This window comes from Anas platyrhynchos, chromosome 4, assembly GCF_047663525.1.
Source record: "Anas platyrhynchos isolate ZD024472 breed Pekin duck chromosome 4, IASCAAS_PekinDuck_T2T, whole genome shotgun sequence".
Lineage (NCBI taxonomy): Eukaryota > Metazoa > Chordata > Aves > Anseriformes > Anatidae > Anas > Anas platyrhynchos.
This window is the reverse complement of record NC_092590.1, coordinates 67,860,351-67,885,949: the sequence shown is the minus strand read 5'-3', so window position 1 is coordinate 67,885,949 and position 25,599 is coordinate 67,860,351. Positions and strand designations below refer to the sequence as shown.

Here is a 25,599-nt window from a genome sequence, read left to right as displayed (position 1 = left end):
CAATCAGTAAAACACTCCATCATGACTAGACCACCTATGAATCCCCAGATGTCAGAGCTCTTCCACACAGGTATGTATCCTACCTATATTTATCTATTTACGGGACATGAGGTTAAAGATCTTGGCCAAAACTCTGAAGGCATCACTGGAGAAGCCTGGAAGAAAACCCTTTTTGAGATCTCCTTTTCCTGTAACACAGAAGGAATCTTTTAGGAAGATTTAAAATGCCTCTGCATATCCTAAAGGTAATAGGGAGCAGGATTCAAAGCCTTAGTAAGCAATACTGGCCTACTTATTCAGACCAGACTGATTACGTTCATAATGCCATTTTACAGTAAAATAGCAAGCTGTTTTCTCTGTCAGAGTAAAATATCCCAGACATTCCTCCTATGGTCTCGTTTACTCTCATTGTTAAGATAAATGTATTTTACAGAAGCATTACCTGGCGAAGAAGTTAGTGAAAGGGCCCAGTATTTTTCGCTTACTGTCCCCGTCTGTCTCTTGGCAGCACTCCTGCTGACTCTGATCGTTGCTCTCCTTAGTGGAGCTCAGGGTAACATCCGAGAAGTGCGCTTCGTCAGTCTCAAGAGTCACAATCGCACTTGAACTGCTTGTGACCACGAAGTCCAAAATGTCTTCGTTGCTAACAGATAAAGTCGTTGACAGTTCTGTGCTAAGACTGGAAACACTGCAGACAGAGATATCATCGCTTCGATTCAGAGTTTTTGAAGTTGGGCTGTAAAGTTTGACGGTGTCATACCCAGTTCTTGGAAAAGTAGAGGATTTTCGCACAGCATGATCGTGTTCAGAAGTCAGAGAAGGTGGAGGCACATAAGACGGCAGCGTGCACGCGCTCTGAAAAGCTCTGTCAGGCACAATCTCAGGTTCTGACTGCTTTCTCTTCACATTTAACACACTGCAGTGAACGGGCTCTGGATTTCCGATTTCTAGAGTTGGAATTCCGGAATCCACGGATTTAAGGCTATGGCAATCTTCTAAAGCACTGGAGGGCTGACCAGGTCCGTACTCAGGCAACGAGAGAGATCTTGGGGCCCTTGAATTCAAGCTTTGAAGACCCTGGATACCGCTGCCGACTCTCGCGTCCAGAATTCCCATCAAGCTCAAACCATTTAAGGAGTTGGATAAATTTACGTCGGTTGTCTTGGGCCAAGTGGTAACTGGTTAAAAAGGAAGAAAAGACAAGATTATGAGTTTGCAGGGAGATTTTTTTTTTAATTACACTCAGTCCTGTCATAGATTAGGCTCTGTAATTAAAAGTTATTCATCTCCTGCAGATAATTAATGTCCCTTCCCCCTGCCTGAACAAGCAGGACAATGGCAACTTAATTTAGGCTCCTAGAAAACGTCAAGCATGAAAAGCTTTTCTTCAACAGTTTGTGTGCCAGTGATCGCTCCACATCCATCTCCTGAGAGTGAAATTACACGCTACGAAAATTGCAGTACTTGAATGTTCCACGTCAATATTAATTCAGAAATTGGAGATTGGTTTTTACATAGTCAGAAATGCATGTTTACTGATGTGTAGGACCTATAAACATTATTTCCACATGCTTTACAACTTAGACCAAAATTACGAAGTGTGCATTTAAACAGAATTTCTCAGCTTTCTTCTGGAAACCATAAAACTTCCAATGAATTTGTCACTCAAACAGAACGCGTACTATACGAGCTCTGCACTAAGCAAGAGATGCAAAACCTGAACAGCTATGAAGTTATTCATGCAGACAACATTTTGACAAGGCACACGATGCACTTCATCAGTGCACGTACAGTAGAACTGATACTTGCACATCTGTTATATTTACTGCATGCAGGGACCACTGCACTCCCCATCTGCACCACTACTGACCCTTTAACACACCAGGTGATTGGGACAATGGCATCACACACGTGGTTCTGTACAAACAGCTAAATTATGTCCAGCTCTGCTGAAGTTTGCAAGGTAATTATATCAGCTGGCAGAAGAAGTGTGCACATATTGCTGCAGTTTCTTCCCTCCGAAACACTTTCTGTGCAAGGTGTGAAGCAGTGAACACTCCTCCCATCTTGCAAATGGCTCTTGCTAAGCAGATTTTTCTCCAGCTCCTGAAGCCGGGCCTCCTGCTGCAGGTCTCTGTTCTCTCCGAAGCACAGCACTTAATTAAAGGTGCCAGTTGTCCTCTAGGAGGTTCCCCCCGTTCAACAAATAACTCATTCAGGAAAACTGCTTCCTTTGAGCAGTTCCCAACCTTTGGCTCGCAGCCCTTCAGCCCTGCCAAACGCCAGGGTCTGAGGCATCATTTGGCCTTAGATCTGAGCCCAGCGAGGCACTCTGGAGTTGTGCTGCAGGCAGGCAGCGAGCAGGAACACTTCTCAAACATATTCCATTTCTACAAATTGTAAAGCTTTTCCCCTAAGCATTTAGTCATGTGAAAAGTTTGTGAATCCAAACCTAACTCTCAGGTTATACCAACTCCTTAACTGAACTCCAGGCACTATTCACTACAGGATCCATCACTCCATTCACTCCTAAAATTAAGGAAGAAGCCAAGTAAACCGCTCTGGTTATTCCACCTTTTGGGCACTTCCAGAACTTTCTAACAGCCAACTACGTACCATCCATGCAAATCAATTACTGCAACAAACATCTAAGGCTTTGGATAAGCAAGGTTTCAAACTTACTGTTTTGACTGAAAAGCTTGGGCAGATGTACACTTTGCTGATGGAGTTGCTATAGCAACTTTTATTTTCTTCACATTTCTACAGTTGGAGAAGTTTACATCCTCTGCAATTTTAAGAAGTAACGCCTTCAGCTAGCTAGCATAAAGGTGCATACATTATGAACCTCTCTGGTCAGTAAGTTAAAATTGCAAGGGTCAGCAAACAAAAACCTTAAATAACAATTCCTGAATACAGCACGCCAACTATTCTCTCTCTTGAAGTCAACTATGGTATTGAAAGCATACAAATATGACATGAATTAGATACAATTACTATTGCATACACTTGAATCTTCTGCTCTTAGACCTTCCTGCTTGGGTTCACTTATTTTTCTAAAGTTCACTTGGCTGTTTTCTCTTCCCCGTGCTCACCCATCCCTTCAGAGACATTACACGGCTCTTTAAACCAAGAGCTCACCCAGCCCGGCGCTTCTGCACACACAGACAGAATTTGACAAGCAGGGATGCAGACGTTTGCTTTCCCACAACTCATTAACACATCCAGAAAATAAAAGTTGAGAAACGCAATGAGCCAGGAACAACACTGACGACATTTGGGTAAATGGCACAAACATGTTCCCATAACAAATTCCTCCACTGACTGCCTTCACTTCTGCTCAGTAACTTGCATAGGCAGGTGCCGGTCCTTAGTTTATTTGCACGGCTCTTCTTGACTAAGCTTACAAACTGTAAGCATTCCAGCAGCCTTGGCAAGAGCTGGGACATGCAGCAGCTCAAGAGGCAGAACAGCTCTGGAAACGAGAGTTCAAAGGGAAGTGAAAATAAACTCCCATGCAGGGTGCTGAAGCTGTTTTGACTTGGCTTGATAATTTTTTAAGGAGGAAATTTAACAGGAAGAAATTCTTTAAACAGGCAAACAGCAAATGCAGAAGTACATAACAGCCATAGCTTGCTGGAGCAAATTATGCAACAAGCTACAAAGATTTTACACTGTTCAGCGAAACCGTGAGAAGCTTTGAAGTACTCATCAAGGGCTCTGAGTGAAAACTTGAGATGCGATCAGCTGGCAGAAACATACACGAGGACTCCCTGATTCATTTTGCACTAGGCTGTTGTAGGATCGCTTTTAAGGATGTAGCGGTATTTATATTCCTTATTTTAGCTGCTCCGCTGGCAAGCGCGAAAATTGACAACTGATGCCAAACATTCGGAGTGTCGTGTGCTCCAGTACTAACTTCTTGCCATGAATCATCTCGTACTGTCACATTATTGTAACATTATTACCATGATAAACACGGTAATGAAGTATTATTAGTATAATAAATTACTGAAAAACAATAAGCAATTTCATCTGCACAACATCCACAATCCCCATGACTTATTTAGCTGGTAATATATCTGCATAAAATTAATGTATGTAAAGTCTTCCTTAACATCCTGTATCTTACAGGAGCCATGATCTCATTAGTGTTAACCTCCCAGAAGGCAGATAACGAGAGAAAGGGAGACAAAAGAACACAACAGAGGCCACAAGTAGCAAGGACAAGGTAGGTAGGGGTCGTTTACACATTAACTTCTCCTGCATTAAGAGCTGTGGGGCACCAAAGAAAGTCAGAGTTGTAGCCAGGCCCAGAATTAAGATCAGGATTCTTGCAATGGGTACGTGAGCTGCACAACTCCTTGCCACAGTACCCTGTCTGATCCTAGGAGTTTACATGTAAGTTCACAAAAGAAAAAAAAATCACTAAAGATTCCTACATGCAAAGAAGCTCAGGAAATCCTTGAACTGCAAGTGTCAGGGCCTCAGGAAAACATCATTAAACATTAGCCCTGCTTACTGGCTTCTTTTGCAGTTAACTTTTTCTGTCTGGTAGGTGGGTTTTGGTCCAAGCCTGTAAGGCTGTCCATACGGCCCTACATCACTGAGATTCTGCTCAAGGTATGTAAGGCACGTCCTGACAACAGCAGAGCTCTGCAACGGATTGTGACTTTCCACGTCACCCAGCCATGCTGTAGGAGGAAGTCACAATTGATTGTAACTTCTAAAACATGTACCATAGTTTTTTGACCTGTTTTATTGTAAATTCTTAATAAAAATGTTAACACCATCAAACTGTCAGAATAAAGCAAAGCTCAGAAAGAAGCCAACGCAAGTCAAGTTCTTTTAAACTTGCAGGGACTTGCAACATGCCTTCGACAAAGAACTAGTTTCGAAGGTACGGTATGACAGCAGCCCAAGAACCTGCCTTTGTATCTCCTTGCCTCGCAGGAAGGAGAAGAATGGTTTACGTATGCTGCTCAATTATAAAAGGGTTAACATTTTTATCACCTCATCTCCTCAACACATCTCTCTGCCAGCTTTTTTTTTTTTTCTTTTTAATTTTTAGGGTGAGGAACTTCCTCAATTGCAGAAACTCGCAACTGCTTTTTAATTCTTAAAAGGATTTTTTTTTTTTTAAGTGAAAGGTTTAAACTCTTTATGCAGCATTTCTTGATGTATTAAAAAGAAACAGGCTGTACCTGACTGCTACCAAGGGCTGGGGAGCACCAGCCCCAGCCGTGTTTGCTGGAGCTCTCCCCGGCTCAGGCTGTGCTCACACCTTAGCAGCCCCAGCGCTGCCAGCAGCGAAGCACTCCCGAGGCTACAAAACAGCTCGGCTTCCCACACCGCCAGGACAAACAGCGATTACGGCTACACACGCAATCGCTGCCAAGACCATGACGGCAAAAAGACGAGAAACAACTTGGGGTTTTGCACTGAGCGCGCGTTTATCCCTCTCCCAGCCGGCTCCCCTCAGGAGGGGCGAGCTGTGCTGCTGAGCAGAGCACCTCAGAGGCAAACTGCTGAGGGCTTTCCCACCTTGCTGCTGCAGCAGGCAGGCAGCACAACTGAGTCACAGTGTTTCACTGAAGCCTCCGCTCCAGAAGCAGTTTACAGGGCCTTTTTTTTTTTTTTTTTTTTTTTAACACCCCCAGTATTAGTCAAAAACGCGAGGCCAGCGTTAAGTTGGCAGCAAGAACTTCAAGCCCCGCTGCGAGGTCCCTCAGTGTTTGGTCTCCGGGAATCGCCTAAGAGGCTTGGGTTGGAGAGATGAAAGTTGTCCCCTTTCCACAAGCCTTAGGTCTGCCTCAGCGCTGCGAACAGCTCCTAGCCGGTAGCCTTGATGAAATAATAATAATGAAAAAAAAAAAAAAAAAGGTAAAATAAACACAGCACCAGCCAAGCAACCTCCGCCTTTCCCCAAAGGCCTCCAGCCCACCCCACGGGGCCGTGCAGCTCCTCCAACTTTTTAAGGGCCCGAGAAGCCGCCCCCGAGACCCCGGCCCGGTCACCCGGGGCCAGGTGCCACAGGAACCCTGTCCCCCACAGGGACCCCCCCAATGTCCCCTCGTTCCCGCAGCCGTCCCCGCTCCGTGCCCTGCCTCACACTAGCCCCGGGCAGAGCCGCGCAGAAACTTGGACGCCTCACCGGTGCGGCGCTGCCCTCCGTCGCTCTGCTCCTGCTGGGCCATGCCCGCCCCTTCCCCGCTGCGGCACTAGGAGGCGGCCGGCGGCTGCTCCATCGCCCCTCGCCGGCCCCCGAGGAGGAGCGGCGGCTTCAGCGGAGGGGAAGCGGCGCAGCCCTCGCCCGCCGGGTCCCCTCCGCGGGCAGCGCCGAGCCTCCCATGGCGCCCGCCCCCGCGGCGGGCACGGCACCTGGCTGCGCCGGCGGGACAGGTGCCGAGCTCCTGACGGGACTCCCCGCTCTCCCTGCCTCCTCCTCCTTCGCTTCTTCTTCCTCCTCCTCCTCCTCGTTCTCCTCCTCCAGCCCCAGCGCCGCCCGCCGGCCGAGGGAACGCCTGCGCGGTGGGAGGCGGGCTGGCACCCGGGGGAGGCGGCCGCTGGCCGCCATTTTGAGACGCCTCCAGCCATGGGGAAGGGGGGGGACCCGGGGAGGCATGGCCCGGGTCGCCTCAGGCGCAGCCCAGGCCGCGCCGGGTTGTGGGGTCAACCTGAGGGGGCAACGAGGAAGGGTTCCCCTGGAGAGGGTTCTCTTGTACCGAAGGCTCCCCCCAGGCAGGGGGCTGTGAGGTGATGGTGGTGGGATGGCCCCCGGGGAGGAGATGCCAGCGGGCTGGATTTCAAAGGAAAACAAAATTTGGTGTTTTACACTAGTTTGGTACTGTGGGAAGTGTCGGTCTGGGGGTGCATCCGTATTTCTGTGGAACCGGGCCATAATGCCAGAAGTTGAGGCTCTAGGATGATGGATGGTATTCCAGCATGTGTATATTTATGTTTCCATTCTCTTAGCTTTATTTGCCTTCTTTTACCCCATCTCAAAGTGCTCGGATGTTTGCATCACCAACACAACTCTCAGTGCACCCACACACTGAATCAAAGGGGTCAGAAGCACTCGGTATCTCACAGGAGTAGAGCTCATGTTTCCTTCTCATGTTTGAAACTCATCCTTTTTTTTTTTTTTTTTTCTTTTTTTTCTTTTTTTTTTTTTTTCTCCCAGAAAAAAAGGTTCTAGGTGATCATGTCTATAGATTATGTTAAGATACATTAAGGTAGCAAAGCAGTCATCCACCTTAAGAGCATATGTAAATACGAACTTCTCATAATCTCACTCACACGTGTTGAGTCTACCATAAAGCTGGAAGTTTGAATGGAGCAAATGCAGGAATATCTGAACTTGTATTAATGTAATTAGTTAAATAACCAGAGCAAAGCCACGATTATATGAGCTTTGATGTGGGCAAGTTACACCTGAATAAATTGTCAGTCTGAGGTGAACTTGTACTGAAGTACTTGCCACTGTGACCCCATTGACAGCAATCCCATGGTATCAAGATGAGAATTAGCACATTATCAAGATGAGAAGAAGGCACTTATCAACAACAACCAAAAATTATACTTCTGCATGGTTCAGAGAGAGATAAATTTGAGGATTTGTTCTGCTGGATTTGTAAGATGAATATCAGAAAGAATATGAAACAGTTAAAATGTCACATTTTTCCTTATCTTAGAAAATCATACCAACCTCTGTAAGACACCTTTTTTATTACCTTTAAAACAGAGTAAATAAAAGAAAAACTCCTTTGAAACACTATAATACAGTGTTATAGTATAAAGTTATATGTATATAGTTTATGCAAGAGATACTATGTTGGAAGATACACCAATTCCTTTTTCAGTATTAATATTTTCCTTTTGTTTTTGAGAATGGAAATCAATCTCTCTTTTTGTAGCAGCTAGAAGATTGTACCGTCACCATGGTATCATCTATCTTTGGTCAAAGTTGTTAGGTCCTACGGTAAATAACAGAATGAGAGTACGTAGTCATGAATTCTGTATCTGTGAAGTGTCTCCAAAGGCACTAATTAATTACACTCCTATCTTTGCAATTTTATTGAGGATGAAGAAACTTTTAAAAAGTCTGCCATAAGAAATCTTTCAGCAGTAGCTGAAAGTAACCAAGGTACATAAAGACTTTTAGTGTCAGTACTTAAGAGCAGAGTTGTGCCCTAACAGTCATAATGCCTTGAAATCTTGCCTTGAAATGCCCATTCTAAACTGATTTATTTTGGTGGATTTTTCCATTTCCAACCCACTGATGACTCCTCCTGTTCAGCTGGTGTACTTCTTGACACCTACTCACAACAAAACTCATATTGTTCTCTGCACTGAAGACACGTGTTAGAACAACCAGGATCCCACTCTGCTAGGCAGCATAAAAATACCAGGGTCATTCTTAAAATGCTTGCAGAAAACCACAGCCTAGTCAGTGTAAAATATATACTCTTTAATACTTGTGAACGACCATATACTTAGTTGAAATGAGTAGTAGCATTTTGGTTGTCGTGAACTACTAGCAAAAGTCTACTTTTTCCAGCAACAATTAGCATTAGTTCTGTTAAGGCTGCCCTCATCAGAGATAATGTAGTTTCTCTCTGCAAGTATTGTGTATTATTATTCTGTATTGATGAAGGGCTGAAATTATGTGACTAAATACAGCTTCGTTAGCCTTCATGGAAGTGTGGGATGTCCTAATTGCTAAAAGGAAGCTGAACAGGTACTACCAGGTACAGGAAGCATAAATGCATAACTAAGATCAAAGGAGTGCTTTAGCAACCTTTGTTTTTCTGCTGTGCAACATTTAAAGGACTTCATCCTGAAGGACAGGCTGAGAAATGGCCTGTTCATTTTATTAGTTGGACTGTAAGTAAACCCCCAAAAGCATGATAAAAAGTCAGCTTTGGTGCTGTATTGTTTGCTAACATGTCATGTGCTTGTTAGTGTTTTTTGTGTCTAAACCTGCTTGACTGCTTAAGTAGTTTGAAAAACAGAAATTTGCATAAAGTGACATGACCACAGAGGATACAGGAACAATGCAGTAGCTTGAGGTTTTTTGGTACTAGATGAGCTGTATCCTTCCTGAATTATTTGGAACCTACTAAATACTTCTTAAAACAGTGAAATGTGACCTGAAAAATAAACCCAAGTACAAATATGTTCAGCCTTCACCATAATTTTGAGTAGCCTGGCACACTGAGAAGGGCAAAAATAAAAAATTCCTGAGAAGCATTCACACTGACCAGTCACGATGGTTATCATCAGTGCTCTGGCATTGACTTAGAGTCAAGTAACCCTGTAAAATAAATATTTAGGTTTGTAAAAATTCTGGGACAAAATGTTTTAAAGTTCAAGAGTGTTTTGCCTGCAGCTGCTGGGTAGAAATGAAGCACTGGACAGAGCAGCCTGGGACTGGTAACTGATGTTCACCTAGCAGGCAAAAAACATCAAAGTGGTCTAATAATAGCTTAGTGCTAAAACTTAGAATTTAATTTCTAGAAAACGTGTTTCAAAAGCCCTGCCATACAAACTCATATCCAGACCATCAGAGTTAAATGCACCAGTTTTATGGTTATTCTGCAAGAAAGCAGGAAGGGTTTCCTGTGCTCTGTTCTGTCTCAACAATTTCTCCAAAATATACATGGCTATGGAAAAAGTATGCAAAGTAACAGTCCTTACCTTGTTTTTTTTAGAGTTAAGGAACGGAAGTGCAAGCTCCCCTCATGCTTCTTTAGCCTATAGATGGTGGGAAATCATTCTCTGCTTACTCTTTCAGTTCTGTTTTGAAGCTTCAACAATTTTGCAATTGAGAAAACTTTTAAAAAAACTAGGGGGAACCGTCGAGATTGTATTTTCATTCATAGCAAGCCAAGTATGATGCAAGCGGGTTTCAGACAGCCAAACTGAGCTTCATGGTCATGAGCATGAGGTCAGCAATTCTCTGTCATAAACTAGTAGAAATCCCACCATAATATTTCTTCCCCAGTTAACCAAAGGTTTACATGTTGTGAAGATCCAGCATTCACACAGCATTGTGTACCAGCTGATCAGCAACCCCTGCCTGGATTTCCCATCACTGTCATTTAACGTAGTTTTTTTTTTTAGCTCATGCAAGCAAGAGAGCAAGCGTGCTGAGTATAACAAGAGATGGATAATCTCTGATACATACGGTCCATTGGGCAAAGAGACAGAGAAGGTCACTCTTGAAGGTGAGTGTCAGAATGGAAAATGAGACATTGATCTTTTTCCTCCTTGCTTTACAGAATTGCTTGTACATATGGGTAAGTAACTAATGCCTGTTTTGTGGCACAGGAAAAGGGAACAGCGAATTCACGTTTCCTACACTGACTTGTAGCTGAGATGATTTGATCAAAAATTATCACCTGACAAGCAAATGGTGATGTTTTTGACAAATGGAGAATAATTATGCTGTTCTCCTTCAAAGTCATCACAAATTAATTTCGCTCTCACTAAACTAATATTTGCCTGGTTTTTGTACATCTGTGCTTGACAGCAGTCCATTTCCAGCACAGCCACCACCTGCATAGGCTTTCCTACTAGCAGTGGCAATTCTGTCCACCAAAACAGTTCAATAGGTTTGGGATGAGTCGGGAACAGCTACAGAAGCTGCCGTGTTATTCTCCCCAAAGGATGACGCCTTCTATAGGAATTTAATTCTGATAAATGCAAAAGGATGAGGAAAGTGAAACCAGGTCTGTTACTGCCATCAATGTTCATCCTTTTGTTACCACTGGGTAAAAATAGACTTTTATGGTTTAAAGCTTCCATCCATAAGACAACAAGAAAAAGAAACCTAGGAGAAGGTACTGTGGGACTTTGCAGCACTTTTGGATTGATATTACTGAAACCATGTGTACGTGACCAGAATGTTTCTATCGTTGTTTACAAGCTATTTAGGAAAGACAAAATGAGTAAAAAGGTGTGAAGGAAGAAGACTATACGTACTAAAAATGCTGCTTCTTGTATTAAGTTTCTCAGCACAATTTAAATTGTGTTTCTAAAAGCAAATAGATTAATTCTGTAACACAAAAGGCATCGCACCCAGCGTATGGTAACTTTCTATTGGAACTTGCTAGGAAAGAAGCGAGTACAGAACAAAAATCAGTTGTTGTCTAGAGTTAGTAATGTTGAATGCAATAAAGTAATACTCAGTTTAGGCAGATAGATCCAATTAATATTCTCTGTGGAACTGTAGTGCTTCAAAAGACTTGATATTTCTGTCTTGAATAGGATTGTAGGGAAAAGGGAAAAAAAATATTTTAACAGCATGAATGAGAAGATGACTTTGTTGTCAAATGGATAAAGGTTCCAGAATCAATAGAGTAAGGGCTAAAATCCCATCTCAAAGTGAAGACAGTTAAAAGCCAAACATCAATACAGAAATTGGAAGTTACAGAACAGAAAAAAAAAGTGTAAGAGAGAAATAGTAAAATCCTACTGATGAGCACTAGGAGTGAAAAAGAAACATGCAGTACCAATAAATGAGATGTTCAGATGTTCACTTATTTCTGTCCTGCATGTAGAAGGGATTGGGGTAGCCTACCATAGTAGGGATTATGAGGCAATTTATTCCTTGGAAGTTGGGTTTTAAACACTTACAAGTTGTACTTTTTTTCAAATGCAAGCTACTGGGATGAATAAAGGTAAAACTGCACAAGATTTAATGTCCCACAGACAATTTAATGTGTGTGTGTTTTTTTTTTTTCTTTTATTTTGTTTGTTTGTTTCTTTATGAGTCAATTTAAAAGCCCCTCTGGATATAAGCTGTGTCTATGGAAAGAGGATTCACAGAGCTCTAGAGTTTATTTTGTTCCTCCTTTTTCCCCTAAGGCAAGATGTATGCATACATACCTGCAAAATTTCTGACACATTTGTCTAATCTGTTCCTAAGTCTCTACTGGGGGAGGTAGTGCTAATTTTTTAGGCAGTCTATTCCAGTGCTTATGTACTTGCTCTCAGTACCCTGACTGCACTGTAGTGCCATTTGCCAGAGTGTTTCCTTGTCTACGATAAAGAAAAGCACTGAGATGAAATGAAAACATAATCACCTATACTTTTTAACATGCTTAATTGTTTAGATTGAGTATAGAAGAAAGCAGAAAATAGGATTTGGAGAATACTCAGTTCTGTGCAGTAAGGGAAGCAGCTACATGTTGCTGTGTCTCTGCTTCCTTGTAGTGGGAAAAATGTCTACGCAGAAATGATGGGCAGAGAAGCCTTCTTTGTTAACAATTATAATGATTACTAAAACCTTTATGTGAATATGAATTGTTGCAATATTACACAGATATTGCTAATGTTAATAAAAGTGACCCTGCTGCGTGGTGACAATTAAAGAGACTTTTTACAGCTTTCATACCTCCTCATGGTCTAGGATTGACTGGGTTCTACAGTAGCAAAGAAATGACAGCAAGAGGTCAGAAACACTTCCAGAAACACTTTTTCCTGCAGGAAAGCTGTCAGGTAGGAAAAGGCAGTGTGCACAGAAGCCTCTCCTCTCAGTCCACATCCACAGTGTGTTCTTTGCAGGTGATGCTATAGGGAGGGAATGATGAAGTAGGGCAGGGAAACCAAAGTTTTGCCACTCACTTTATCTCCACAGCCAACTCTGCCAGCTTTGTCTTTCCTTTAAGTCCCATTACGATCATACTGAGCCTATAGGTAGCTCAGAAGTTCAGAAGCGCTTGCATAGTAACATACATATTGAGAGCAACTTGAATGCTGGAAAGGGGATCTTTTTGTATGAAGCTGCAGCTATCAGTTAAGTTTCGTTTACCCAAAAACCTTTCTGTTTTGTTGCTGCTGGTGTCATGGGTCATGAGAAAAATGGAGATGCTAAATGTGATGATGAATTCATTGGCAATATTTAAATATGCAGCTGCTAGCAGGAAAAGAATGAGTTACTGATGAGGAATCCTGGCAAGACCGGCTCTCTGGGAGGCACGGGACCTTTCCATCTGCACTGCGGAGAGCACCTGCACTCCTCTGCAGGCACAGCTCATGCATTTAAAGCCTGCCCTGCCATGGACAGCAGCAACTGCTGCCTACAATATTCAGTGTTGTTGGCACGATAGAAGCATTGGTTATATTGGAAACAAATTCCTTAAGATAGGCAGAGTTAATGCTAAGTTAGATACAAAAATTGAAAGGCCTCGTTGATCATATTTAACTCTTTCATCAATCATCAATGAACACAATGAAACTCCTTTCGCTGTACTACTTAAAGTATGTATTGCTCTCACATATGTCCAGCTACGGAGCTGCGTGCCACAAACAGTTTTTCTAAAAGCAGAATTCAGCCACAGACCAGTTGATAGCTGAGCACAAGTTCAAAGCAGGAAGTCTGTTAGTCCACATCTCATAGTACATGCTATATAAAACCCAGTCTTATAGCATGTTCTCCAAACACGAAGTTGTCATTACAAATTAATTTCTGGATTGAGATAATGACATTTTCTACAGAAATAAAAGGGGGGGCTAAACTTGTTAGATTTGCTTTGGCTGTCTTATGTGTTCTTTTGTTTAAAAATACACATACAGTATTTTTTAACGCTTTTTCCAATACAAAACAGGAGAAAATACTGCAATGAGAAGGACTCCCAGATTAGACACCTCAAGCTATCTCTTCAGAATGTTTAATTCCTAAGTGGCATGTTGTATCTAAGTTATATACAGCAGGCAAAGAAAATGAAGACACACACACACCATCCAATTGTCCTTTTATATTTTTTATTTGGTGTTAAGTAACTCCACAAGAAAACAAAATCAGTTACTCTGGTGTACGTGAAATCAGAACAATACAACCACTTGAAGCAAAAAGTAGAAACAAATTTCAGCCCAGGAATGGAAAACTGATACTTCAGTGCTATGGATATGCAATGCGCTTCATACCACAGTGCGGTTCAGCGTATGCCAACCTTTAATGCTTTTGTTGTTGTTTCGTTTGTGTTTCTATCCATACAGAAAAACTAAAAACCACACTTCAACTCTCACTGAAAGCTTTAGAGCTTTAGCCATTAAACTATGAAAACAAATAAAGACAATTTGTTATTGCCCAAGCTCAAAATACGATTTTATTTTCCCCAAAGGTGCTGGAATTATTACATGCCCCAATGTAACTATAAGCAACACCTTTGTTCTTTTTGAGCCCTTTCTTACCAAAAAAAGCAGCTCTAGCCAAAATTAACTGAGCTGAAGTTTGTGTTTGAAATATGTCCATTTGGTCATTTCTTGTTCTTGAATGAAGTTCTTTTCCGTTCTTCAATGTAGTGATTTGAAGAATTTATGTATAAAGTTCTTTTTTACTTTCATGTTACAGTTAACTAGTTCTCAGTGCAGGTGCTAAACAACCTCTCAAGGAAGCTCCAGAAGAAAGTAAAATATATAAAAATCTACCCAAAGTCTGCAAATAAATTAAGAAAAGAAACTGTAAAGTGTCAAAAGACTCGTTGTATGAATACAAACCCTAAAGCATAGTTCAATAGGAGGACCAAAAGAAAGTCCCTGGGTAAGGACAAACCAAGCCAATTTTAGGTAAAGATCTCAACAAAGATGTTGCACAAAGAATGGCATGGTTCTCTAACCACATCTTTCAATTCTTAAACTATCGTTTGAATAAAGGCAACCAAACCCAGTTATTTAAAAAACCCTTCTCGCACAGAACATATTTCAAAGCCAGTTCAGCTCACATTTCAAACAGCTCTAGTTCTCATGAGGTTTATTGCCTGTCAAAATTAATGGTTAAGCTTTTCAAGTCAGTATTGGACTTTCTGCACTTCCTGATGTTATAGACATGCTGCTACTGTATAATTAGTTGTTTGTTGTTCTTTAAACTATGAGTTGGTAAAAACTTAGAACGTTTAGTTTTGCAAATATTGCTCCTCCTGGCTTATACGTTTTGCATAATGTGTTAAAAGCACAAGGAGTTGATAGTCTTGTACAGATGCAACTTGACAATGTATTGACTTTCTAAGTTAACAAAATAAAATTTAAAAGCAAGTCACATAAAGCAACAATCACTACTGCAATCACACATGTATGTTTGAAGTCATCACTTTCCCGACCCCCACCCACCACACACATAGCTTGCCCCACACATTCTCTCAGAAACACAAAATGAACTACGAGATTTACTAAATTACAGCCACAACAGCAGCTAACTGCAGCAGCCACAGGATTTCTTTCAAGTGAAGCACTGACCCTTCGCATTTAAAACATCGAACACTCTGAGCATTTTAGATAATTTCAGTCATTCAGGCTCAAATTCAGTAACGGATGCTTCTGCAGCTTACACGAATGCCATCATTTGCAACAAGACAACATTCTCATTACTTGTTACAGAATTCACAACAATCCACACATCACCCCAGTGGTTTATTATTTTTGGTGTTACTTCTCTTTCAAGTCTTGCCCTACGTTGGCAAGTTGCTAAAAAGGACAAAAAAAGAAAAAAAGAAAAAAAATCCACATTGCCTCCATACCTACAAAAAATCCTTGGCTTCTCCAGTTAGCAAAAATACAAACCATGGTATCCTCAGTGTTGGTTTGCGGGAGGGGGGGAGAGGGGGAATCATAGGATAGAAAACACAGTTTCTGTAAGTCTCTAAAGCACAACCCTGTTGTTCCTACTTCAAAGTTATGAGATTTACTGAATGAAGACTGGACAAGTCATTCATGCTTTTCTCCTGCATTCAGAAAGGCACTGATAGATTACAGTGTTAAGTATTTATCTCCCAGTTCTTAAAGAACAAAGCCTAATGTGCCAAAAGCTAAAGTCTCTGAATTGCAGAAGTAGTTGTAGACACTGCGATGCTAAGAAGATAGTCATAGTGGTAGGGCTACAGTTACGAATGAAAATAACTGCAATTAAGATGCAAAGAAGCAGTGGTACTACTAAGACAAGCACATGCACATCCATTCTTGATTTGACAACACAATCTAGTCTAGTTCAAATAGCCAAGAATTTAACAGTTTGGGGGTGAAAAAAAAATCTTCAACAGGACAGCTGTGTCCCCATCTATAAAATAAGCAAGAAGAGAAAGATAAATACACATCTGAATCCATTAACTGAAGAGGAAACTCAAGTTGTTGTTTTAGAGCTACAGACCCTCAGGAAGGATAGTTTTCCATCTCATGTTACTTTTAAACCATCTGTTCTACTCTGCAGTTTTTAGAGTTGAGTTCGAGAAAAAAGCTCCTCCTCACACGGATCTGCCCATTCACTTCCACCTTCTGAAGCGGTGTCTTCAGAGCTGGAGCTATCACTGGAGTAGATCTTCTTCCTGAAGCCATTTGGTTTTGCCTCAGCATCTATATCATCTGCACATCTTGCTTCATAAACAGAAGAAACCTAAGGATTTAAACTGACAGTGTTGATGGGGAACAATAAAAACATGCTTGCTTTTTTCTAGGCTGGTCAGTTGTATTGTTCTACACATGGTCAAGAAAAACCGCATAATCATGGGCAAATTATCCTCTTTCCATTATGTATGTCCTCTTGTCCATTATGTACAAAGGATTACAGAGCAGCAGGAAAAAAAGGTGAGATTTTTATTTTTTAATTGTAGGGCCTTGGTATTTTACAGCCCTTTAACTTTAGGACTTGCACAGAACAGCAAGAGAATCATAAGTGAACTCAGCGTGTCATTGACACTTCTTTTTTTTAAACAGAAAAATGCTGTACGTGCTGTCTCCAAGTTTTGGTACTAAGTATCAAGTATCACGAAAACAGCATAAATCCAATTGTATTTCAAGCAAAGGCAGTATATTTTCATCTGAATCAGTGAAGTTACAGCAAGCATGTCACAGTATTAAATTTAACTGCTATCATCACTATCAAGTTTGAAAGCACATCAGTTGGAAAGTACATCAGTAAGCGCATGTGTACATTAAGATTTTCCCTACAGCAAAAGTGACTTAAGTGCATCAGTTTTTGCTTGTAAGGAGGACAGAATTCAGCATACATCATGTTTACTCCTTTAATTACTGGTCCTTTCTGGCTTCATAGCACATATCAGCCAGCCCATGGTTGGTGAAATTTGAAGTTGAGGAAAAAGACTCATATGTTTAACACACACAGATCACAGAAGCCAAGTGCTCCCAAAGAAAACTGAATATACTGAATTATTAGAAGTACAATGCTCAGCACTCTGTAGAGTTTTCAGAAGAAAGCTTAAGACACAGAAGAGATTAAAAAACAAAGTAAGGGCAGAAAAGCTTTTGAAGGTTTTTGTAGGAATTTCACTTGAGATCAGACTGAGAACTCTGAACAGAAAGACACAGTGGCACATCCTTATAAAATCAAAAATACATCCCCCAAACCAATGGTAAACTTACCATATTAAAATCTAAAAGATGTTCATCATCATTGGATATTTCCTTTACATCTGCAAATTCTCCTACACCATTCTCTCCCTTGGCATTTGTATAACATTCTTACAGTGCGTGAGGAAAAGAGGAAGAAAAAACAGATTTGAGGAACACTTATTTACATTTAGCCAAAATAAATGCACCTACAGAAGTACGCTTTAAATTTAAACTCTGTGCTTGTGGGGGATTCTAGCTGGACTTCCTTAAGGAGCTAAGCAGAATAACTTACTGAGACTTCATCAAGCCTTACCTGAGTAAGCAAATAAAAACAGAACAAGCTATTTAAAGAAAATACTTTAAATAATAACATAAAGATGAAGAATTACTTTATCATAAATGGTTCCATACATTTTTCAGTTCTGATACTGCATGGTGTTTTAGATCACATTTCTATACCCACACAAAGTATAGTGCAGCCTGATACCGACAAACTCAAAACCAAACAAACATTTGGTGTAAATGGCTGTAGTTTCTATTTACCAGAGTAAACTTCCATGCATAACAGCATGTATTGTATCAATATATATGGGTCACATGCAATGCCCATATATAAAACTGTCCATACAGAAAACTAAGGATTTATGGAAGAACAACATTAGCTTTGGTCAACTTTGTCTAAAAGATGAAATCCTGGAATTCCTCAACATCACAGGAATTCTGTGACCGTATTAAACAAGTTCTGGACTTCACTATATATGTTGTCTTCCCCTGCTGAAGTAAGGTGGGGAAACACTAGATAGTTTGCAAATTCACCAGTAGATGTCAGCAAAAAGATGACACAAGTCACTGACAGAAATTAAAGGATTACTCTGCATAAAATGCATACTCAAGGTCGCGAGTCACTGCATTTGCTATTACACCAATGGCATCTCTGCAATTACCGACGTGGAAAACAAACTTTCAGAGGACACCAAATAACTTTACTCCTTCAAGTTACCAAGTATTTTTCTAATATGGGAGGCCAGAAGGCAAATCAAAGTCGTGTAGGCATGATCCCTTTCACAGAGCAAACATCTCTATGGCTGGGAGCTCAGTAAGCAGAGAAGGTTTTGAAAGCAACCTACACTGCCCTGAACACCAAACTGAGGGCACTCACAAAGTTGGCTGCACTTTAAAAATAATTCGGCAGTAGCTGCTTGCTAATCTGCTTCCAAATTATTACAGAACCAGGTCTCTGATCAAAAGCTTCTTGCACTGGGCCTCTGCCAAACAGTAGCCACCAGATATCCATCAATTCAGCATGCAGAACGCTTTTGTTTATCTTCTCGCCTTCTCCCCCGAACAGATAAATTGTTATGCAGCAAAACCCAGAGGAAAAAAAAAAAAAAAAAAAAAAAAAAGAAAGCTCTGGATTCTTGCCTGTGACCACACAAAAAACTGGCCTTGGGCCAGCTGTCAGATGCTACAAATTCTTGGGAGGCAACAGAGAGTGCTGGAAGCACACCTGCTTTTGCTTACAAGCAGCCTGCCTACCAAGACAGGACAGAAAGGCTCCCAGACTGTCACTGGAAAGGAGTGGCCACGAGGCAGATCCCCCTGCTTCCCGGCTTGAGAGAAATTCCACACATTCACTGAATAGCTGGCATGGTGTTCATACGAACCCAGGAAACACAGTTATCATATTTCCACATTCTGGTAAGATTAGCTGCCTAAAAAATGTTACACAGGTTGAAAGATACTCAAAAATGCAATGAAGTATTTTCAGAGTCAGAGGTTAACATCCTGTGCAAAGCCAAGCTCTGGAATTGAGTGAATTTGAAAAAATGGTAAGGCCATTTTAAAAGCACGTTTGTTCAAGAACTATTTAAAGCATGTTAGAGATGACAAAAGCAAATTAAGCATCGCAGCTCTCTCTCAGATTACTATGAACATTTATTTATTTATTTATTTATTAATACAAATGACAGTTCTAATTCATCTGCAACAATTCGTATCCATAACAAAGACCACTAACAAATTCTAGCATGGTTGCAAGAGCAAGTTAGTTTGAACATGCACAGCTTCTTACCTTCACACTGCGATGCAGGAAAAAGGGGAGAATAGAGCGCCTTTTCCCACCAGCATTGCTTTTCCTGGCTGCCACTCATTCTCTGCAGATCAGTATTCAATATAGGAAACGGTTTAGACAATAATCATGCTTCATTATGCCATAAATAATATACTTACACGTAAAGGAGGGAACTCTGGTGTTACAACCAATTTGCTAGGTAGCATAGGTCACACTGTTCAATTTCTAACACTAATGGGAAAGGACTGTCAGGCTACAGCCATTACCTGAACTATTACTGCCAGTATGAATCCCACTCAAGGGCTCGTACTGTCCCGATACAGAGTTGTACAAACCCAGAACAAAAACGTGATTTCCAGCTCTACGCTTTATAATCTTAGCGAGAACACACAGGTATCAAGAGGTGAAAATTACAGTGACGTAATGAAACAGCATTAGCCAACATGAGAAATAGTTCAGTGTAAAACAACACAGGGAAGGAAGTAAACAGAAAGCAGCAAAACTTAAAGCTTAAATTCTGGAAGGGTGAATTAGCCGTACCATCACCATAAGCAGTAAGAAAAAGTTTTGTCTAGAGAATTAATATGGCAACATGAGGAAAAACTAGTTGATGATCTGTATTTATACTAAAACATTGTCTCAATCTGCTCACATTTTTATTTACAATTATTTACATTTTCATCTCACATTTTTATCTATTTTAATCTACATTTTTATGCCTAAGTAGTCTCCCCATGCTGTATTTTAACGCTAGTTTAAGTTTACCAGATCCTTTTCCTTGTGAAATTAACAGACATAGCTAAAATACTGGTCTTGTTGCAATAGACACGTCCCTGGTTTTCTGACTGCATCTGGGGTAACCCCATTGACCTTCAAAAGACTATGCCAGCTTGTGGCATCCCCTACAGATGCTAGGTGGAACAATTCATACAAACTACACTGCTACTAGCTACTCTGAAGTGTTGACAAAGGAGTTTCAACACAGTCTCTCTCTACCCAGCTTCCTCCTCTGTAAAACCATGGACATTTAAGCACGGGAAACCAAGGAGCCTCCTTTTGCTCCCCTTTAAGCTACCGCAGAACTATGAACCTACAGAACCTGAACTTACACATTTTTAACAGGTAGATGTCCCTCTTAAACCAAACGAGCAACTCCAGAGTGCTGTATTCAGAAGTGCCTGCCAGATGTAGCTTTTTTCCCCATGAAATTCTTCTATAAGGAATATTGACATTCCCCATGCTGGTTTCCTATCGTGACATTCTCCTTTTGGAACCACCATCCAAAAGCTCAAACCCCAGCTCCAGAGAGAAAAATTTCCGAGGAAATTAAACCATAGACAAAAAGAAAGCCAATACCAAACCCTTTTTGTTTGGGAGGGGATGGGGGGCAGGAGCTGCTGTCTACTCTATATGATCACTGAAGAACACCATTTTTCCCTACTGCTGCTGAGATGTTTACTACAATCGCTCATCTGTCATCACCAACATTTCTGTGATTTGAAGCACCCATATCTAGTAAATACGAAATACCAATTTGGCGTTCTCTGGTAAAACTGCATTTTCAACGTATGCCTCCTTCCTCTCACACATACACCTCCAGTGTTTTATGAAATGTTTTAAGTTTTCCAGCTATCCATCTAAACAGCTGTTCTCAAATTTTACCAGTATTACCAACTGCAAGTTGCACTCTTTCCTCTCTAAAACTGTTCATACTTATTTTACTTTTCTCTTACCCAGAGCTCAAAGACAACAAGGCCAAACCAACTGCAACGACTGCGGCACTCCCGGTCTTGCTGTAGCTGTGAGAGAAGGCTGACGGGTGGGTTACCTGTGGGTTACAGCTGGACATGGGCTAACTGAGGCTTTGCTTAGAGCCTCTGGTTAAGGACATGTAAAATCACTTGAGGACTTCGGAATTGCCCAAACTACCCTCTCTTACAGTTATGCAAGCTTCTCTTGCCTCTGAATTCTGGTTAATTTTGGCCACATTTTCTATTGATTTGCAGTAATGAGGTCAGAATTGCAGTTACACATGGAAACTCAAACTTCAATCCTTTTCTTTGATTGCCTGTATTTGTTTCTGTCCCTTTCTCCACACACAGTTAAGCCATCAGCAGAACAAAATCATTTTAATATTTGCTATCATTTATACAAGAATTTGCAAGACAAGTAAAATGCCCTCAAAACTTTAACCAGTATTTATACACCTTTCATTGGCTACCAGCTCACGTTTGTTCCTCCCAATATAATTTTACATCTGTCTCAAATAAACCTTCCTAAGAACTTCATACAACAGCAGGGCTATCCATTAAGGTCTTTCAGCTAAGATTTCAAATGAAACCTCTTGTATACAAAAAAGTATTATTTATTGCAAACATCCAACATTTACTTTCTAAAGCAATAAAGGCAAGTATCACTTTTATTTTATTTTTTTCAGCTAAGAATGCCAGTGCTGTTCAAAGACCTGATTACAGTGAAGCAACTCTAACCTAGCCAGGCTAAAGCTGCTAACATGAAAGAGAGATTTTATTAATTTTAGTGGATGATGACTGTTTTAAGCAGGTTATTTGATCATTAGCAGTGTGATGGAATAGCAATTGAATGTTCTGCTAAGGATACAAGTGAATAAAGGGGAAAACAGGCAGAGAAATGATTGTTTCCTGCCCCATCAGTGGCGTTTCCTATAGCAGATGTGGTTTTTCCTCACCTCTCCCACTCACATATGTGCTTGAAATAAGGCAGCTGAGGAAGATTCTGCACAGCTTTAATGTGCTGCTGCTTTCTTTGCAGCACCGCCACGGGAAGCAGTAACCAATTCCTCAGGGGATGAAGCTGCCCTGCGAGCACGCAGCCACACAATACCTTACATCCACCTGGTGAGAAGGCCAAGCCACTCTGGTACCGTTACCACTTCTGTTGGCCGAGCTGAGCCTACCAGAACGAATCCCAGGAGAAGCATTTTCTTATGCTACTTGTTTTGCTTGTATAATTTGTTCTATATCCACTACAGGAAGCAACTGTGTTATCCAACGCTGAATTTTTCAGCAGTGACCGCCAGGCAGCCTGTTAAGCAGCACATTCGAGTGGTGTTGTTGGCATGCTGACACTGATGGCAACAAACTCTTCTCCCTACAGGACACTACACCCACCTTTTTAGGATACCTCTGACAGGGGCATTTAGGTGTATGACTCCCTACAGTGTCACTACAGTGACTACCAAAGCTGAGAAAGCCTAGGTGTAAAGTACAAAAGCAGAATTCAAGGAAGCTGACCCATCGCTATGACAGTCCATCCACAAACCTGGTTCCATCACACCTGCTGTATGAGGTCTGACTACACGAACAATAAATGTACAGATGGAAATGGTGAGGAACAAAGTGTAGGAGAAACTCCAGGGCACGTGGGTTGGGGATTCCCCCCCCCTCTCTTTATACATAAAAATACAAAAAAAGTTCGTGTTGCAAATTTAAAAGACAACCACAAAGCCCCAGATATATCTCCCCCCCCCCCTTTTTTTTTTTTTTATTTCCCCAAATATTTCTCCTCAGGTAAGAGCTTGATTGCTCATGCAAGCAGCTCATTAGGAATTTACTTTGTTATTCTTCTGCCAGGAATAATGAACAGATACAAAATGTTTTATTTTGCAACTTCTCCAATTTCTTAGCATTTATGAGTGTGAAACATTTCATTCTCCACCAAGGACTGGCTGAGGATTTGCTTAACAACTTAAACCTTACCAACAGCCTGTAGGAGGGGAAATGCTAGTTAAGAAACAGAAAAAAAAATAATATCGAATTAACACTTAATTTTGTATGAGAAGTGGCAATAATTTCTGCTGATTTCCTTGCTTCCATCACAAGTTCTTCCCTATAGTTAGGGGCAAAGCTCCCTGGCAAGTTCACGTGGCAGATTAGTCAGCTGCTAGCTAGAGAAGCTGCACGGACAGAACTTTAGTCTTTGAGTGAAATTTATGCAAAGCATCAAATAATCCCTCTGCCCACCCACACCTGCCTTTCCATCAATCTTTTGCTGTTCCACTCTTCCGGGCTTTTTTTGTACATCAAAACCTGATCTCAGAGCTGGGGTTTGCAGTTTAAAGGACCATCTGGCTCAAGCCCTTGAAACAAAGGCGAGCTGCCTTGTCTTACTCTTCAATGGCACTTTAAGCTTCAGGGCTTTTAAAAAGAGAAGCTTTGCTAGATTGTTTTGTCCATCTCATTTTTTTTAATTTTTTTTTCCTCTATACAAGATACATTTTTCAGTCCCTTCTATCTTTGTTTCTGGCAGCCTTAAACAACTGTCAAAACTCTCACTCCTTTACCTCAAGAGATATTTCTCTCCTGCAGTGCCAACTCTCCACATAACGTTGCTTCCTCCATCTCTTCCATTTACGAATGGAGGAAACAGCACGTATAGTGCCTTCCCAAATCAAATAGGAAGACTGTGACCAAGGTGAGACAGAACACACTTGATTTTTGTCTGATAAAACTGCCCTTTCCAAACACTGTATACATTTAATTCTGTTTCCATATTGCTGGTTAAAGGCTGTAATTGCAGTTAGTAAAACAATTCTAACCCCAAATCTCAGTGTTTGGCTGCATGTAAATAGAATGTTTTGCTCAAGTACAGAAACATTGCTGCGAAGGAACTCAAGTTCTTTTTGAAAAACCAATGTAAAAGAAGAGGGAAAGGTTCAGGTAGCTAAGATTTCCTTAGCTAGATTTTTACTTTTCTATAAATACATAAGTAAACATAAATATAATTCAACCCGATGTTACAAATCTGAACATAAACATTGTGTGCCTTTGAGCTCTATTTTTGCATCCCTCCCTGCAGTTTTACTCATCTACTTCACAAAGTAAACAAATGTTTGTATTTATCAATGCAAAAGCACAACCCTCTACATTGATTCTATTTTCCACCCTCTTTCTTTAAGACTTCTACACAATGAAGATTTGAGCAACTGTGAAATCCAAGCTCATGAATTGTCCTGTTTAAGACTTTCATAAATATGTAAATATGTATACTAAGTTATATGAACATATAAAGCATGTTAAAGGGGTAGACTCTGAAACAAGCTAGCTGACTATTTCTGCAGATTTCTGCAAGATATTGATGGCATTTTTATTTTTTATTTTTTAGAAGAATCTAAGCTGCCACCATTTGTAATGCTTGCATTATTTTACAAGCACAGATGCCAAACATGAAAACAGTGCATTAAAGAAAATTATCTTTTCAGTAGCTTTAATCAACATTATACAGCTCACTATACACAAAATATTTTCAATTTGTACACAGAACTGACACTTTATCACTAGACTAAACTCTGAAATAGCAGATCCTGAATGCAGACCCTCGTTTACACAGTGCCAAAATAGGACAATTGAGATTATTTAAGTTGCTTCAATAATCAGGACAACAAAATCAATACACAGAGGATTAAAAAAAAAAAAAAAAAGGCTTAAGCTTTTCCACTAATCTTTCTCAAGTCTTTTGGCAAAACTTTGCTACCCAAATTTAAAATCCCTTTCTTTCCAACTCTCATCTAAACACTGCAAGACTGATAGCACTTTCTTTAGATACTGATTTGACAACACCAGCATTACACATTTCTGCTGTTTCAGAAGGCAAACTGACAAGGATCAAGGCAGTGACAAGAGTGGTGCAGAATCTGAACAGAACAAAATGCTGAAACCTCATTATTATTTGAGCGTTATTGGAGGTGTTATGACTGTCAGTTTCATAACCAACAACAGAAAAATTAAAGTCTGTAAGTAACCGTACAGAAAAAATCCTTAAGTGCAAATCTCCTTGACGCTGCTCTGCTTACCATTACAACTGGGGGGAACACAAAGGCATAACTTAGAAGTCACAGCAGCAGTGAACCCACTAAGTGCTACTCCAAAGATCAGATCCGAATTTTAGTGCAGCAGATAGGGGATACACATCTGGCTCTAGAAGCCAGTCAAAGGATCTAAACTTCATATCCTTAAAGCCTACCTGGCAGTCACCTCATTTTGGAATTTCACTAAAAAAACATCTGTAGGGGAAGCCAGGAGGCCACCCAGTCTCTACTCTTGCACAAAGCCAGAATCAGCTGCAATGCGCTATGCCCAGCAGATACCTGCCTACACTCTAAGTCTCTTCAAGACAGCATTACCACTGCTTCCCTAAGAACAGCTAAG

At 40.9% G+C, this 25,599-nt stretch overlaps 2 protein-coding genes and 1 long non-coding RNA gene across 9 annotated transcripts in view; 1 reads left to right on the top strand and 2 right to left on the bottom strand.

Annotated features, from left to right (window-relative positions):
- TBC1D14 (TBC1 domain family member 14) overlaps positions 1-6,589 on the bottom strand; it is a 79,566-nt gene extending 72,977 nt beyond the window's left edge. The window contains exons 1-2 of one of the 2 annotated variants that reach the window (XM_027457429.3): positions 6,379-6,589; positions 443-1,178 (exon numbers count right to left, since the gene is read on the bottom strand). In XM_027457429.3, coding sequence (XP_027313230.3) covers positions 443-1,178; positions 6,379-6,574 — 932 coding nt within the window. In that variant the 5' untranslated portion in view covers positions 6,575-6,589. Of the gene's footprint in view, positions 1-442; positions 1,179-6,151 lie in introns of both variants that reach the window. The other variant, XM_027457430.3, reaches the window with a different exon arrangement.
- A 567-nt stretch (positions 6,590-7,156) lies between these two features.
- Positions 7,157-14,418, top strand: LOC140002510 (uncharacterized). Its single transcript, XR_011809257.1, has 2 exons — positions 7,157-10,226; positions 12,917-14,418. It is a non-coding gene; the product is annotated as an uncharacterized lncRNA (long non-coding RNA).
- KIAA0232 (KIAA0232 ortholog) overlaps positions 13,751-25,599 on the bottom strand; it is a 67,701-nt gene continuing 55,852 nt past the window's right edge. For all 6 annotated transcript variants that reach the window (XM_038178789.2, XM_038178791.2, XM_038178790.2 and 3 more), the window contains 3 exons: positions 19,415-19,496; positions 17,374-17,471; positions 13,751-16,387 (listed from right to left, as the gene is read on the bottom strand). In XM_038178789.2, coding sequence (XP_038034717.2) covers positions 16,208-16,387; positions 17,374-17,471; positions 19,415-19,496 — 360 coding nt within the window. In that variant the 3' untranslated portion in view covers positions 13,751-16,207. The remainder of the gene's footprint in view (positions 16,388-17,373; positions 17,472-19,414; positions 19,497-25,599) is intronic.